The 15,562-nt window shown below is 41.8% G+C and overlaps 1 protein-coding gene across 8 annotated transcripts in view; it reads left to right on the forward strand.

Annotated features, from left to right (window-relative positions):
* The window catches only part of Tenm3 (teneurin transmembrane protein 3), a 446,983-nt gene that overhangs the window by 250,518 nt on the left and 180,903 nt on the right, over positions 1 to 15,562 (forward strand). For all 8 annotated transcript variants that reach the window (XM_085680300.2, XM_087901091.1, XM_085680302.2 and 5 more), the window contains one exon: positions 6,940 to 7,177. In XM_085680300.2, coding sequence (XP_085536426.1) covers positions 6,940 to 7,177 — 238 coding nt within the window. The remainder of the gene's footprint in view (positions 1 to 6,939; positions 7,178 to 15,562) is intronic.

Below are 15,562 nucleotides of genomic sequence, written 5' to 3' on the forward strand. Positions count from 1 at the left end.
GCCCCACAGTGCCAGTTTCTCGGGAGGCAGAGGAAAGAGTTTTGTTCGAGCCTGTGAATTTGAGGCCAGTCAGCGCAACATAGCAAGACTCTGTCTAAAGAGTTATTCAAGTCAGCAAATACACCCGGTTGTGCTCAAGCATTTGATGTCTTGGTATGGCAAGATCTTAACGAGCTTGGTTAACTTTGTTCCTGTAATGTGTGTGTGAAGTTCTCCCTGTTGAAGCAGAGCTCCCTTCAAGGACTCTTGGCCGAGTAACATTACTTGTAATGGCTATAGTATTTGTGGTTGACAAGGGTCTTCTCTTGCTTGGTTTTCCCTCAAGATGTGTCATCTCCCCCAAAGGACTTGTTTCCTCCCTGGTCTTTATAACAGTTTCCTTTAACACTCATGGTTACCCAGGTACTGTGTTTTTTAGGTCTTTAAATGGTGTTCAGAACAGTTAGCAACTTTGAAGGACATATTCCATGGAAAATAAATGCCCAGTTCGTTACCCTTTGTGTGGTCAGACATTTCGGTTCTCTTGGTATGGTTCTCTTGGTAGGGTTGTTGAATAGAGAGAGTAGTCCAAAGGTTCAGTTCTGCCCCCCAGACAGAGCTCCAGTCGTACAGGATCTGTGTCAGTAGCCTGATCTACCCGGAATCTACCCCGTTCTGCACTAACTTCTGTGACTTCTAGCACTAATTGTCAACACGCCTGCTTGTTGTCTACCATGACACAGAAGCAGACGGCCTTACGTGACGCTGTTAGAGAATGTGCTTTGATAGCCAGGGTTGCAAAATGAACAGAGTCTTTCCTGTCTAGCTTTTGTGTTTAATAAAATGCGAAGTTCAAAAGCATCTGCCGTATATTTCAGGCAACTTAATAAAGAAAACCAGGTAATTGTTGGGCTCTCAATGGAAGCCTGAAGAACAATGAGACCATGGAAAGGAAAGAAGAAGAAAGGAGTAAGATGTGGTAGTGATTGAGGGCTTTACATAATGCCTGAGGCCAGGGAGTTTACTTTTTTACATAGAGAATAGTTTTAAGGAGGTTATTTTCCGAAAGACAATTACATGCACATGTATGCACGTGGACTCGTGACCATGCGAGCACACACACACACACATTTATTTCTTTATTTGGAAGCATATATAATAATAACCTTTACAATACAAGAAAACCATGTATTTTATAAGGCAGACCATCTAATAATATAATATTTAATATCTCTTTTCATGTTGTAGTTTATAAGAATATATAAAGTAGAAGCTTCCAATTTTTTGCAAATCTTTTTACAAGATTTGAAGTAACAAAACACTGATGCAGTTGCAAAACGTGTTCCTAAAAACCAGTATTTGGAACGAGTGGCTTTGTCCTCCTTCTCAGTGAGGTGATAAATAAAAACTGTTCAGTTTTATTTAATTTGGTAATTACTTAACTTAATAATAAATAATCATTTATTTTTATTTATAAGAGCAAAATGTTTGCACTTGTTTTTTATTGCTGTGGTCCAGTACCTGGGAAGACAGCTCAGGCTTTGGACATGTGAGCATTGGGGGCCATCTCATATTCAAACACATAAATGCCATGAAATCAATAGTGTTTTGTATTTATTTGTATTGTATGTACAATTGTATTGTATTATTGTATTGTATTTGTATTGTATGTACGATACTTTATGAAGGTGCTATGAAATCCTAAGAAATTCATGGTGCTTGTGTCTTTCCAAGGACCTTGGCATTTTTTTGGGAAGCTGGGCATCTTTACAAAGAGTTTTTTGACTATAAATAATATGGGTAAGCTCTGCTTTGTACCTGTTTAATACTTTCTAATGTGATTCCTCAAAAAATATATAGTCAGTGCATACTTTTACTTCATTTTTTCACGTATTATTTTGATCACGTTTCCCCCCTCCCACAATGCCTCCCTACCCACCCTACTTTACATATTCTCTGTCTTACATTTTGTCTTTTTCTCTCTCTCTCTAAAAAAAAAAAAAAAACTACCAAAACAATATGAATCAAAAAGCGCCTGGAGTCTGTTTCATGCTGGACAACTCCTCCTAGGCCTGGGACCTGCCCTGGGGTGTGGCTAATACCTCCTGTAATACTCCATTGGAGAAAACAATGGATGTTCCTTTTTCCAGAAGTCGTCAGTTGAGGATAGTGGTGGGCTTTTGTGTCCACTTCCTTCTCTCAACACTGGGACCCCATTTGATGTAGACCCGTGCAGGCCCTCTGTGTGCGGCCACAGTCTCTGTAAGCTCATGTGTACATCAGCCCTGTTGTGTCTGGTTCCCGCTGGCTCTAACAGTCTTCCTACCTCCGCTTCTGCGTAATCCCTGAGCCTTGCATGGATGGTTGGATGGAGACATCCCTTTTAGGACTGAGTGTTCTAAGGTCTCCCACTCTCTGCACATCATCCAGATATAGGTCTCTCTATTTGTTCCCATCGACAGCAAAGAGAATTGTCTCGGAGGGGACTTGAGCAAGGTTCTGTGGATGTAGCATGGGCTCAAAGATGAATTAAAGAAGATAAAGGGGTCATAACCTGAAGCAGTAACTATGGCACAAAGGGGAAAGTAAAAGGAACTATAAAAAAAAAAGGAGACTTTGTTGTCAGAGGCTGCTTATTCGTTCCCGGCTGCCCAGACCATGAAATAATCACTCAAAAACTATATTAATTAAATCACTGCTTGGCCATTCACTTAAGTGTCTTTCTGGCTAACTCTTATATCCTAAACTAACCCACGTTCATTAATCTGTGTATGGTCATATGACTGAGACTTACCAGGTAAAGTCTGTCCAGCATCTGGCAAGGCTTCTCTCCCTGACTCTGCCCACTCTCTCTCTATATATATATCTCTTCCAGCCCGGCTATATTCTGTTAAGCCATTGGCCAAAAATGAGCTTCTTTATTAACCAATAAAAGCAACACATATACAGAAGGACTTCCCTCACCAAAACTGTTTAAGGAAAATCAGGGAAGAGATAAGTGATATCCTCCGAGCAAAGTCGGGAGTGTTGTGTTTCTTAGAGTTTGAAGCAGGTGGGATTTGCGTGTAGAAAAAGGAAGGACGATATTTTAATAGATGAAAGCAACTACAACTCAGAGGGAAGATGGATGAAGAGGATGCCTGGGGGGGGGGAAATTGCCAGATGTATGCTGAACTTCCTTTTTTTCTTTCCATTTTAATTTTAATTTTATTTTATCTGTTTTGCCTGCATGCATGTCTGTGTGACACTTGTGTGCCTGCCTGGTGTCCACAGAGGCCAGGAGCGGGTGTTAGATCCCATGGAACTGGAATCAGAGATATCTGTGAGCTGTCATAGAGGTGCTGGGACTCATACTTGGGTCTGTCCTTTGGAAGAGCAGCCAGTGCTTTGAGCCATCTCTCCAGCCCTGAGGCAGTCAGATTTTCTTTCTTAAAGACTTATTTGTATTGTTTTAAAATTATGCATGTGTATGTGTGGGGTGTATACATGTGGGTTTAGGGACTCGTGAGACTTGAGCCGTCAAATCTCTCGGCAGATGTGAGCTGTCTAGCACGTGTGCTGGGAGCTGAGCACACATCCTCTGAGAAAAAAGTGCATGGTTTTAACTGCTGAGCCTTCTCTCCAGCTCCCCATGTCGGGCTTTCTGTGACCAAATACCACACTCACTCTGAGGTTATTTTTATGTTTGATCGGCACTAGGAAGCCAATTGTAATTTTCCAGAATTACAGTGGCATCCTCAGATCTGTGTCTCAGCAATGCATGAGGTCAGTTTGTCCCAAATCCATATATCTAAAATCTTTTGGTAAGTCTGAGCAAAGCCTACCCTCCATGGACTAGCTCAACCCCAAAGGCCGAAGGTGCAGCCTGCATTGTTCCTATGTGCTCACCTGACTTAGCTTCTCAAGCATTTTAATAATCTCCATGTCTAGACACTGTTCTCTCTTACTTTTTGCCCCTTTTGAACCTTGGTCCCTAATTGCTTCCCAGGACATTCAGTAATTCTTTATGTACAAACTCTAAAATGACTTCTCTCTGTTCTCAGTATGACTCATAGTTATATTTGTTTTAGGCAAATATTTTGTTTTTTAAAAATATTCCAAGTCATGCAACTGATCATATTTAGTCTTTGTGTTGGGAGCTGCGATGTTGGCAGCCAAATTTTTATGCCTCTTTGAAACCGTAGCGAGTTGTGTCAGCCTCGATCTGTCTCTCTCTTTCCTACTTCTGTTCTTTTATTCTGCTGTCTCTTTTGTCTGTGTTTAGCTCTGTCTCATCTTGCTAGGATTTATATGCTTCCTCCGTGTTGAATAGATGGTGGAGATAAATGCCCACTCCAACAATGTCCCATTTGCCCAGAATCTTGAGAACTGGTGTGAATTCTGAGCCTGTGGATATTGCTTCTGTCCATGATATGCTGTAGAATTTAAACGTTCCGCTCTCCCGCTCCAACTCTCTCGTCTGAGTTTGTAGAGATCAGGACCTTCGGCATCTGGACCTGTTTGCCTGGTCGATGGCTTGGCTGTGTAGCCAAATGAAAAGTGGTCCCAGCCGCAGCACTGCATTGCTGAAGTAGCTGGATGGGATGGGAAGTACTGGTGCCCTTTGCGTCACGGCTGCCAAGTCCTTACTAAATGCTTACAAAGTGAACAACTTAAGCTCGGGAAACTCAGGGCAGATTTCTGGTGCCTTAAATGGAACTTTTCCATAGCGTTGTGTGTTGATTTGTTTTAAGAGGAATCTTGAACTAACACATTCGAACACATAACAGAGATCTTAAATTTATTTAGCGTTTAATAGCAACCTCCACGTCCGTACATGCTATTTCACCGTTTATTAAGTGAATTCACTTTGGCCCCGACTCAGCACATCCCTGTAACACAGAATGTGGTTACCTGTTTGCCGAATGTAGGCGTAAATGGACAATGGAATAGATTTAATTGAATCCGTTGAGCTGTCCTACAATCATGCATAACGGGCTCTACCGTGACTCTTAACAAAGAATTAACTTAGGTTTTCTGATTCCTAGACGCCTCGGACCGTTTAGTAGTTGCCGTAACAGACATGGGTAAAGCGCCGTGCCGTTCTTAAATGATACCAAGCTCAAAAGCATGGCGTTGCCTGGCCCCTCCTGCTTTCTCGGCCAAGTCTCGTCACCTTGTCCTTTGAACTATTTCTGCCTTGTTCTCTTTGTTTCTCTCCCACGCCCCCATAGCTGCCGCTCTCTGTGGCGAACTGTGAAGAGCTTTCTGAACGTGCCTTCCAGCTTTCCGTGGAGAATCTCATGTGTACTGGTGCTGAGGAAGACAGCTCTAATTAATTACACGAGACCTGAATAATGAATCTTCCGTGGGGTTTAAACTGAGGCCTGGTGTCGTGAAAGAACTTCAACTCTGTACCGTTTTTAGCTCTGCAATTCCTTCTAAAGCTTACTGTATTTCTTGTGAGACTTAGACCTTCATTTGTCCTGATCTCCAAGACACTGAATCAGGGAAGATTTTTGAGTGTGGGAAACTTTAGGAATAGAGGCTCTCGCTTGCTGTTATAGTTTTAGATATTTTGTCTCTGTTTTTCATTTCAAGAGTGAGAAGTTGTTGGTTGTTAAGTTACAGGATGGGGATTATTAGACACTGGTAGAAACTCATAATAATCACTGATGTTATGTGTTGTGGGAGGAGCTGTCTTTATTGCTGATCTACTAAAGAAGTTTGATCATATAGCCCACCCTATTGCCCATCATGCATTCATTCCATGCAGCCAGAATTACAGTGTGTGACTGTATTATTTTCCTTAATAATCACTGCTGGCTTTCAAAGTCCCTGAAAGATAGCCACCTCGTTTCCTATTCTCTTTTAATTTAGGTATTTATATTAATAGCATGATTTAATAAGATACTTTAAAGTTATATTGCATTTTGAACTATATTTAATAAAAAAATGATTGGTATCTTATGTGTGGAGGAAGATAATAAGTTTGATATTAAATTAAGGATCATTCTGGTAAAATACAGTATTTGTCAGTTCAGGAAAATATATGTCCAAAGCTAAGATATGCAAAGTAGATCTCAGATGTTGCAACGGCTTGTGGTTTTTAGCTGACCACTGAGCTCTAGAACGCTACCCCCACAGTTATAATGCCATATTGTGTTCATATTTTGAAATCGCTGGGCATCTTCCGCTTCCACTCTGGTCACCTACGACTCACTCCAGAAATGTAGTTCTCCTGCACGCTGTGAAATTGGAGAATCTGTTCTGTGTGTGTTCTAATGGATGTCACGGTCATTAAGTATATGAGTCTTCTGACGTTGTAATCAGATGTGATTCAGCCTGCTAAGTATCCATGAAGCAACATCTGCTCCACAGAGTGACCTTCTGCTACAGAATGCTTAGCGTCTATTAGTGGATCATAGCACGGAGCTGCCTGTTTGGGATGCGCCAAACTCGAGCAGGCTACTGCTGGTTAGCAACTAGCTCGCAATAATTTATTGTAGTTAAATAAAGCTTTTTTAAAAAACTCCATTGAATAATTATAGGGATTATATGCATTTTGAAAACCTTTGTGTTCTACCAAAATCACCCATTTAATTTCAGGCTTGGTTTGTTAAAAAAAAAATCTAAAATCTAAAGGCACATTAGGGGAGCTGTCAAATGTTGTTTTCTGTAGGTGTTAATAAATCCAGATGAAAAAAAAAAGTCTGAAACAAATTAAAACCAAAAGCAATTTTGCCATCTGTTGTATATTAATTAGAACTTTGTGTATCAAGGGTAAACTTGGTCTTTGAGAATGTCACTGAGCACTCACTTAATAGAATAATATGCAAATGCGTTAGGTTGTGGCTTTTCATGCAGTTTTTAACTCTAAGTTATCTCCAGCAGCTATGGCGGAAAGTGGCCGCGTGTGTGCGCATGTACGTACACACGGAAATATATAACGGGTCTTTCTTTGTTTCTCTTTTTCCGCAGAGCAACCTGCAAACAACCAAGGGCAACCTACCCTGCAGCCTCTGCCGCCTTCCCATAAGCAGCACTCGGCCCAACATCACCCATCTATCACTTCTCTCAATAGAAACTCCCTGACGAATAGGAGGAACCAGAGTCCGGCCCCGCCGGCTGCTTTGCCCGCCGAGCTGCAAACCACACCCGAGTCCGTCCAGCTGCAGGACAGCTGGGTCCTTGGCAGTAATGTTCCACTGGAAAGCAGGTAAAACTGATGCTTGAAGTCTTCAAATCATTTGCTCATCAAGATCACTCAGGGCACGGGGAGGGTCTATGCTCCGATTGTCGACCACGCATATTTTGAAGCCTCTAAATTCAAAAATCAACTAGTCCAGCGCTTTCCTCACTCACAGGAATTTATCGTAATTATAGCCCCAGTGTTGTGTCTTTTTTAAGGCAGGTTCCAGATTGCTGGAAATTTCCTAGGAGCTGGATCAGTGAACTTTTTCATCTTTTCACACGTTTTGTTCCTGATAAGAGGTGAGACTGTCACCTCACCGCAATCCTTTTTTTCACGTGGGTACTTCTCAGGCAGGTGAGGAATGGAAGGAGGTACAAACAGTGCTGGTCAATCCCGTGCAGCTTTACCTGGTGATCGTGATTGACAGCTGATTGGCTCTAGACTTACACTTCCATAGCCTATGTGTTGACCATTTTTCGTGGGGTGGACCGCCCCCACGTACAAAACTTACAAATAAGTCGGAAGACCATATGTCAAATAGTTTTCTGCAAAGTGAGGGGATCAGACTCATTCTTTTACACTCCATTCTGGCATTATTCCAGTGACATTCAAAATAGAGAGCTGTGGGGCCCCTGCAGAAATGCCCTGGCCTCAAAATACAGCACCCACGACCGAGCTTCCGGGTGAAGAAGCCGTCTACTCATTCTGAGTTCTATTAGGAAACTCCTCCTCCTAGGGAACACAATCACTCTCCCGAAAAATTCCCTTCTCTGGTTGCAGTCAGACAAGTAGTTTCTGAACCCCACAAAAAAAGCCACATGGACACATTCGTTAATGTCTTCGTTTCCATCTTCTGGCTTGGTTGCCAACATAGTATATTCGGTGTGTGATTCAGCGGGGTTCTGAAATTACGAGTTCTAGCATGGGCCAGGTTCCAGTGTCTGTCCGCTCACACCAAAGTTTAACTTGATACAAACTATCCTAAGCTATTTCATTTCGTTGTTAAACAGCTCCCAGTTCATAACACTCCTACTCCTTAGGCACATGGGGTCAGTCACTGCGCCTCGGGGTTGTGGTGTGGACAAAGGGTCATTTACCTTCTTAGTCATTTCTGGGCAGCTTGGCAGCAAGCATCCTCTACCACGCCTGGTACTTATTTCCGTGATTCACTAACTTTTTATTGGGCTCAGAGGAAACGGATTATCACCATGTAAAAGCTCAAAAATAGTGGAGTCTGAACCCATGAGAGAATGCCTCCTTACCCCCACCCCGCTCCATGCAGAGCCCATGGCCAACTTCAACATTTCAATGATCTGTTGGGTGAAGAAGCTTTCTCATGATGAATCAACTGCTATTTCTTGCCATCCGTTGTTGGTCCTATACCAGCTCTGCCCCAAGGATGCACTGAGGAGGTTCTCTCTGTCATTTACCAACAATAAAAATCATTCTGTCTTTTCTTTTCTTTCACCGTTGACCTAAACAAGGTTCAAAGAACTCTCACCTTTTTACCAGTAGTGCCAGCCAATAATAGTTGAGTTTTATTGTTTATTTTGTATTTCCCTTCTGGGAGAAATTAGGAAAAGAAACAAAAAAAGGAGGCAAACAGGAGAATTCCCTTCATCCGAGACAAAGAACCATGTGTATGGATTTTTTTTCCTCACAAGGTTATTAGCAGGGACCTAAATTTACCTGACTTAATTAATTAGTACCCACTGAGCATCTAATCAACACTGGTGTACTATTGTCATTTTGTAAATTTTATTAGGAAAAAAGTAATTTTCCAGTTGAGTCATCAAATTGAATATGTGTAATTGCGTTGTGGTTGACAGTAATTGTCTTGACAAAGATTTATGGAATATGTCGCGTTAAATCATCAGAAATGTGTTTAATTTTGGTGATGTTGTATAACACAAAAGCCTCAAAAACCGTTCCTAAGAGAGTCGGGATCCCTGGAAGTCATGTGTTACCGTGAAGAAATGTAGAACACGTTTGAGAAAGATACGGTGCCTCCTTATTATTCCGTGTGTGGTAATCTGGGGTGAATGGAGTTTCAGAATGGAGTTTCAGAAGCTGGTTAGAAGACAATCCATCCTGTCCGTGTGTAGAATCGTTCCCAAGGGAAGTAGTTACCAAAGATGTCTTCCACTTTAAGGTTGTACCTAATGAGGCTTCAATGGGATGACATAGTTTTGTGAATGGATATGGGGGGGGCGGTTAATATTATCTCACTAATAATTAGAAAGAGTAATGCGTTTAACGTCTGTGTGTCGTGTTAACAAAACCCACCTGTGGTGTAGCTTTGTTGATCTTCTTGTTAGCCAAGGTTCACCTCTTATGGTGGTGCTAATAAAAAGGAATGATGTTTCAACTTGCAGGCACTCGGTGAATAGCGCAAAGCCGCAAAGTGAGAATCTCACAGTGCACGGACGCAGTGCTACTGTGGTTTCTTTAATAGTCTCACTTGGTTGGAACTCTCGAGGTGAAGAAGCAGTCTTATTTATCATTGATTTTTTTTTTCTCTCTTTTAGTTAAGGTTCCCTATTGAGTATGATTCTCTAGCTCAGTTTCAGCTTTATTAACAACTTCATCCCGAGATGCATCTGCCTTTAACTGTCCTTGGATCTAGGGTATCCCTCCATCCCTGGCACGGAGGTCGCTTTTACACATACTTGTTTATTAATTACTTTTCTATCATTTAAGCGTTGTAAGCTGTAAAGTATAAAATTCAGTTCTGGGGAATTATGGGTATAGATTTTCCTTCCTCTATTCTCCTTGTCCTTTTCTTCTCTGAGGATGTAGATAATATTTGGTAAAATTTACCTGGAATAATCCCTGAAGACATCGGTGATGTGGAAATTTACAGTTTATATTACTAAGCACAGAAAGGATACAAGCCTTTCTGTTCTGTCCTACATAGCTTTAGTCTTGATTCATTAGGAAGCATTTTTATCTTTCACCAGGCAATTTCTTGCTTCCACAAAAATACGTATTTTTCTTCCTCTGATAAATTTATTATTTGCTATTCCTGGAGACAGTCAATACTCCCCCACACTCTATTTTTCCACATGGTAACCTGCTTTGGTCCTTCTGCAACCTCCCTTGAAACACAGATATACGAGATTCACATTGAGATTCGAATTGGCTTTAGATGTTCAAATTGCCTTACTCTGTAGCAATTGGTCCCTACACTCAATACGGTACAACGTCCCTCACAGTTCCTTCTCCTTAAGTTCAGTTATCGCAATTAGGAGCATTAGCTGTTAGGATGCTGAGAGCCTAGAGCTAGCCTACTGTCCTTTCTGTTATACTGCAGTTCCTTCTGTGTGTAATCATAGCTACAAGAGGACACAGAAACCGGTGAAAAGCTTAGGCTTGACCTAGACCAGCAATAGCACTTAAAGGTACTATGCAGGAACTCAGAAACAAGCCTTGACCCTCAGTGTTTGTCTTCAAGCCCCTAGTTTCCGTCTATGAATTAAGTAGCGTAGTAGTTACCTTTTAGATGTTAACAAAGTAGTTCGTAGCCACTTAATAAATGATTTATTAAAGTCTCATTTTATTATGACATCTGTTTTGGCATTAATAGTTCATTAATTATGTTCCCATAGCTTTCTACCTAGAAGTTCAGTACTGCTCAGCTAATTATTAATGCATGAAATTGCATACTAAATTACCTCTTTATTAGTGCATTTTTAATTTGACTATTGAAAGCCCTGGGCTTCCTTAACGTAAGATCAATTGCTATGCATTTTATAAGACAGAATCCTTAGGTGGAAGTGTTGCGTACTCACTGTGTTCTCTTTTTTCCTGCCTTTTCTCTCCTTTTAAATGGTCCCAAGGAAAAGCAAGGCAATCATACAGCATCAGGCCTGAGTCAGTCTCACCCACAGAAACGGTGGGCTGTCTCTCACACATGGTGACCTTATGATACCAAGAGAAGTCTTTTCCACCTGAAAAATTGTACATCCACCTCCTGAGCGAGAAGGAAATGCCTGTCATTAGCAAGTCAGGGAGTAGGTACGACCATCTGCAGTTACAGCTATTGTTGCAAGTAAAATAGGCCTGGGCAGGTAGCCCATTAGCTTAAATTGACTGGCTAAGGCCTCGCCTTTGTCAAAGGTAACTTGGGGATACCCAGGGACTCCTGTGGGGAAAGAGAATGTCACACTCTAGAAAAGGGGTGTAAAAGAGAAGCCAAAGTGGTTGAACACAAATTTTAAAATTAGACCTGGTCCTAGGGTAAGAAGTTACCAACCATTAAAAGTTTTGTCATCCCGTTTTTAAAATGAGCTTTTCTAAGATAATGGTGAAGTCATTAATAGAAGTCAGTTGGATCTTAGAGCAACCCTGCAGCCTTTCCAGTAACTTAGGGTGTTCCTTAAAGCATCTGTAGGAGATGTGGTATGTGGGCATTTGTGAGGATAAGAAACCAAGAAGGGAAAAGAGAGCGATACGATGGAGAGTTGTCCGGGTGCCTCTTAAGGCATATTTGAAGTGGCCCCTGAAACTCCTTTTTCTCTGCGAAAGGGGGACACAGAACTAGTTCGGGGCCTTAGCTCTGTATTGACCGCGCACTTCATCCAAACAGTGACACTTGCATAACACAAAACCGCTGTTGTCCCTAACATTCAGAATTGAATCCCAAAGGGTGAAGTCAGTTTTAAGTCTGTAGTCCTAGGCAGGCGGTTATGAAAGACAAATGTGAAGGTAACCTTCAGACACAGATGTGACTGAGAACTCACACTTCTCTAGTTTCTATTTGATTTGCAGCAAATGCTTAATCATTAATCATTTCTTAATTCATTCACACAAAAAGCTCCTGCTGAACTCTAAATACAGGGATCCCAAAGTAATATGTAAATATTTTTCTTGCTGTCTTGTCTTCACAGTATCTAGTGAAGACAGTTTATTGGATTGGGGCTGTAGCTCAGTGGTAGAGAGAGGACTCACCCCGTACATACAAATCCCTGAAACCTGAGCCTAGCACTAAGAAAAGAAAAAAAAAAAAGATAGATTGGGTGATAAAATAGAATAAATTCAGTGAAGATATTATATTGAAGTCAAACTTATATTCATAAAACCATAAAACAAAAACCAAAATTTGATTCTGAATTTAGTCTATGTATTTCTAGTATAATAATCAGTCTCCCAAACCATTTTCCACACTTAAAGCATCCATTCTAAGAAAGTCTACGCCAGAAATTCACAGGAAGTTACAAAGATTGGCAAAAGTGAAGCCATGATTTGTTTAGTGTAATATTATCACTAACCTCTTATAGTGCTATAGACTTGGCTTGGTTGTATAGCAGACATTATGCCAATAATTAAAATGAGAAAATCGACTTTCCAGCAACAGTCGCTGTAAATGAAGGTCACTTGCATGAGTCTGCATTGAAAGCCGGTAGATGCCATGGAAATACAGTTCAGCATCTTGAGAAGAACAAACGAATGTTTTGGATGCAGTCACACCTAACTTTTAATCCTAGCCCAACTTTTAAGTTCATTAAGTTTGTGGCTTGATAGCTTCATGTGTCCGTATGATGCATTGTGGGTACTCCATCCCCACCATCTTTTATCTCCCTCACCCTGTCACACACACACCCCTCATCCCTACGAGCCCCGTTCTCGTGTTCATGTCTTTTTGTTTGTTTGGTGACCCACTGAACTTGATCAGAGACGTCTGTGTGACCAAGATTTTGAAACTCTTACCACTGAGTACGTAACCAAAGACCCTGATGCTGCCTTTTCCAGAGTGGATCGGTAGTCAGTAGTTCAGCAGGAAGGGGGAGAGGCCAATGAGTCCCTCTCCTGTCCAGCACTGACTCTAGACAGGGTTTTATGCAGACCCAGATCAGGCATCCACAGCTGCTGTGGGTTCTTCATAGACTGTGTCGCGTGCAAGGGGTAGCATTTCAAAGCCCTTCTCTATCTTTTGGCTCCCAGATTCTGTCCACCCCCGCTTTTACAGTTTTCCCTGAGCCTTGGTTGGTGGTCATATGAGTGTCTTATTTAAGATTGAACACTCAACTGTCTCTTTTTCTCTGAACTTGAATAGCCAGCCATGAGCTTCTGCTTTCGCCACCATTCATTGCAAAGAGAAACTTCTCCGATCGAGGCTGAGAAAAAGTATAAACAAAAATATTTAAAACCTGATGCCCTATCAAGTTAACCAAACTTGGTCCTTTACTTTATTCATCATTTACAGTACTGGTTATGAACTCATTACTGTCACGTGGGCCTCAAATCCAACTCCATTCTTTGGTTACCCACATGGCAGTCATAATACTATTGTGCTAGTGAACACACCTCGCCGGCAGGTTAGTGTTGTAGTTCGTCTGGGTCACAGCAGGATTAGATCGCGGGTACCATTCCTTGCTGGCAGCTTTCATGACACTCTTGACTTTACGAACCTTATCCAGCAGGGAGGAAGCTTGCAACTCAATCCTAGCTTGATTTTCTAGTATCTTCCAGTCAAGGTGTGTGGAGTCTGCAGCAGTAAGGTCTCCCCATCTGTCCTGTATGGATTGGTGGAAGCCAGCGTTGACAATGGAGTCTCGAAGGCCTCCCTGACCAACAGCTCATAAGTGTCAAACCCAGCACTAGGATTTTTGCTTAATTACCCATGACTTCTGGGAGTGTCATTGTCCAGTCATGCAAACTGTCTCTCATTAAACTTTTTTTAACTCATGTTTTTTAATTGACCTATAAAATGCCAGGCTTTCCGATGGCTTTTTCATACATTCTTCATTTGGGTTAATCCCACTACCTGGACATCCTTATTCCCTCCACTCCTAGCCTACATTTTAATTTGTATTTTTTTTTTTTGCTTGTATTTTATTTTTATTGAAAGAGTTGAAAGAGGATCTTACTGTGTTACCCCAGGTATATCTTGAAATCCTAGACTCAAATGTTCATCATGGAGCTAGAACTATAGACCTGCACCACACATGGATCATGAGTTTAATCACCTTCAAATTATTGAAAGTGGAGGGCAATTTTTAACATAATTATGATCTGTTCAAAATAACTTTGTATTCAGGAAATAATGTGAATCAAGCTCCTGGCACATGGTTTTTTTTTCAGTAAAATTCTGAGGCATCTGTCTGAAATATTTTTTTTTCTTTCGTTTTTTTTTAAAGTTTATTAAAATATAAAAGTTTCCATTTTCGCCCCTCCTCCCAACACCCTCCCACTCCCCCCACTCCCTCTCCTCTTCCCTCTCCATCCCTAAGAGCAGTCAGGGTTTCCTGCCCTGTGGGTAGTTCAAGTTCCTCCCCGCTCCCTCCAGGACCAGGAAGGTGAGTATCCATTCAGACTGGATCCCCAAAAATCCAGAATATGCAGAGGAAACAAGTCCCAGAGTCATTGTCAATGGCTTTTTAGAAAGATTTCGGGCCAGCCACATTCAGAGAATCCAGCCTCCTCCAGAGAATCTGGTTGGATCAAGCGCTCCTTCAGTCCCAGTCAACTGGCCTTGGTGAACTCTCATTAGATCAGTCGCCTTGTATCAGTGGGTGATCGCTCCCCTTGCGGTTCTGATTTCCTTTTTCATGTTCTTCCTCCTTCTGCTCCTCCTTTGAACCTTGGGGGGCTCAGTCCGGTGCTCCAATGTGGGTCTCCGTCTGCATCACCATCCATCACCGGATGAAGGTTCCCTCTGATCTTGCCCTCCCTGCTCACGTTCTTCTTCCTTCTGCTTCTCGCTTGGACCTAGGGAGTTAAGTCCAGTGTTCCAACGTGGGTCCCCGTCTCTATCTCCATCTATTGCCAGATGAAGGATCTATGGTGATAAGCAAAATATTCATCAGTATGGTTATGGGCCAAGGCCAGTTCAGGCACCCTCTCCTCTGTCCAGAGAACAATCTGGGGATCTCTCCTTGGACCTGGGATCCCATTTACAGTCAAGTCTCTAGTAAACCCTAAACTGACTTCCATAGTTGAGATATATTCTTCCCTGAACCCATATCTATCCTTCCTCCCTCCCCCTCCTAGTCCCCCGAGAATTTCCCATTCCTCCCCTGCTCCCTTCTCTCTAACCTCCTCCCCTTCCAACTACCCTCCCAACCCCCCATGCACCCTTGGTTACCTGGAACTCTTGTCTATTTCCAATCTCCAGGAGGAAAACTACCTGAATTTTCTTCAGGATCACCTTCTTATTTAGCTTCTGTATGGATGTTTTTTTTTAAGTAATGACCAAATGACAAAAGCAGGGATAGGGTAAGGGCACCTAATTGGTTAACAATTGAACAAAAATAATATGTAACCAAGTAGCTGTTTTGTTTTCCCCGAAGATAAGAAATGCATTTGTCATACCTGGGATATTTATGCCTAACTTTATGTGTGAAGTAAGCCAAGCATAAAATTAAACCGTGATTAATTTTAGCGGAATAAAATCTCTTGGTTTTCCTC

Source organism: Myodes glareolus, chromosome 23 (assembly GCF_982192425.1).
Source record: "Myodes glareolus chromosome 23, mMyoGla1.1, whole genome shotgun sequence".
In the NCBI taxonomy this organism is placed as follows: domain Eukaryota; kingdom Metazoa; phylum Chordata; class Mammalia; order Rodentia; family Cricetidae; genus Myodes; species Myodes glareolus.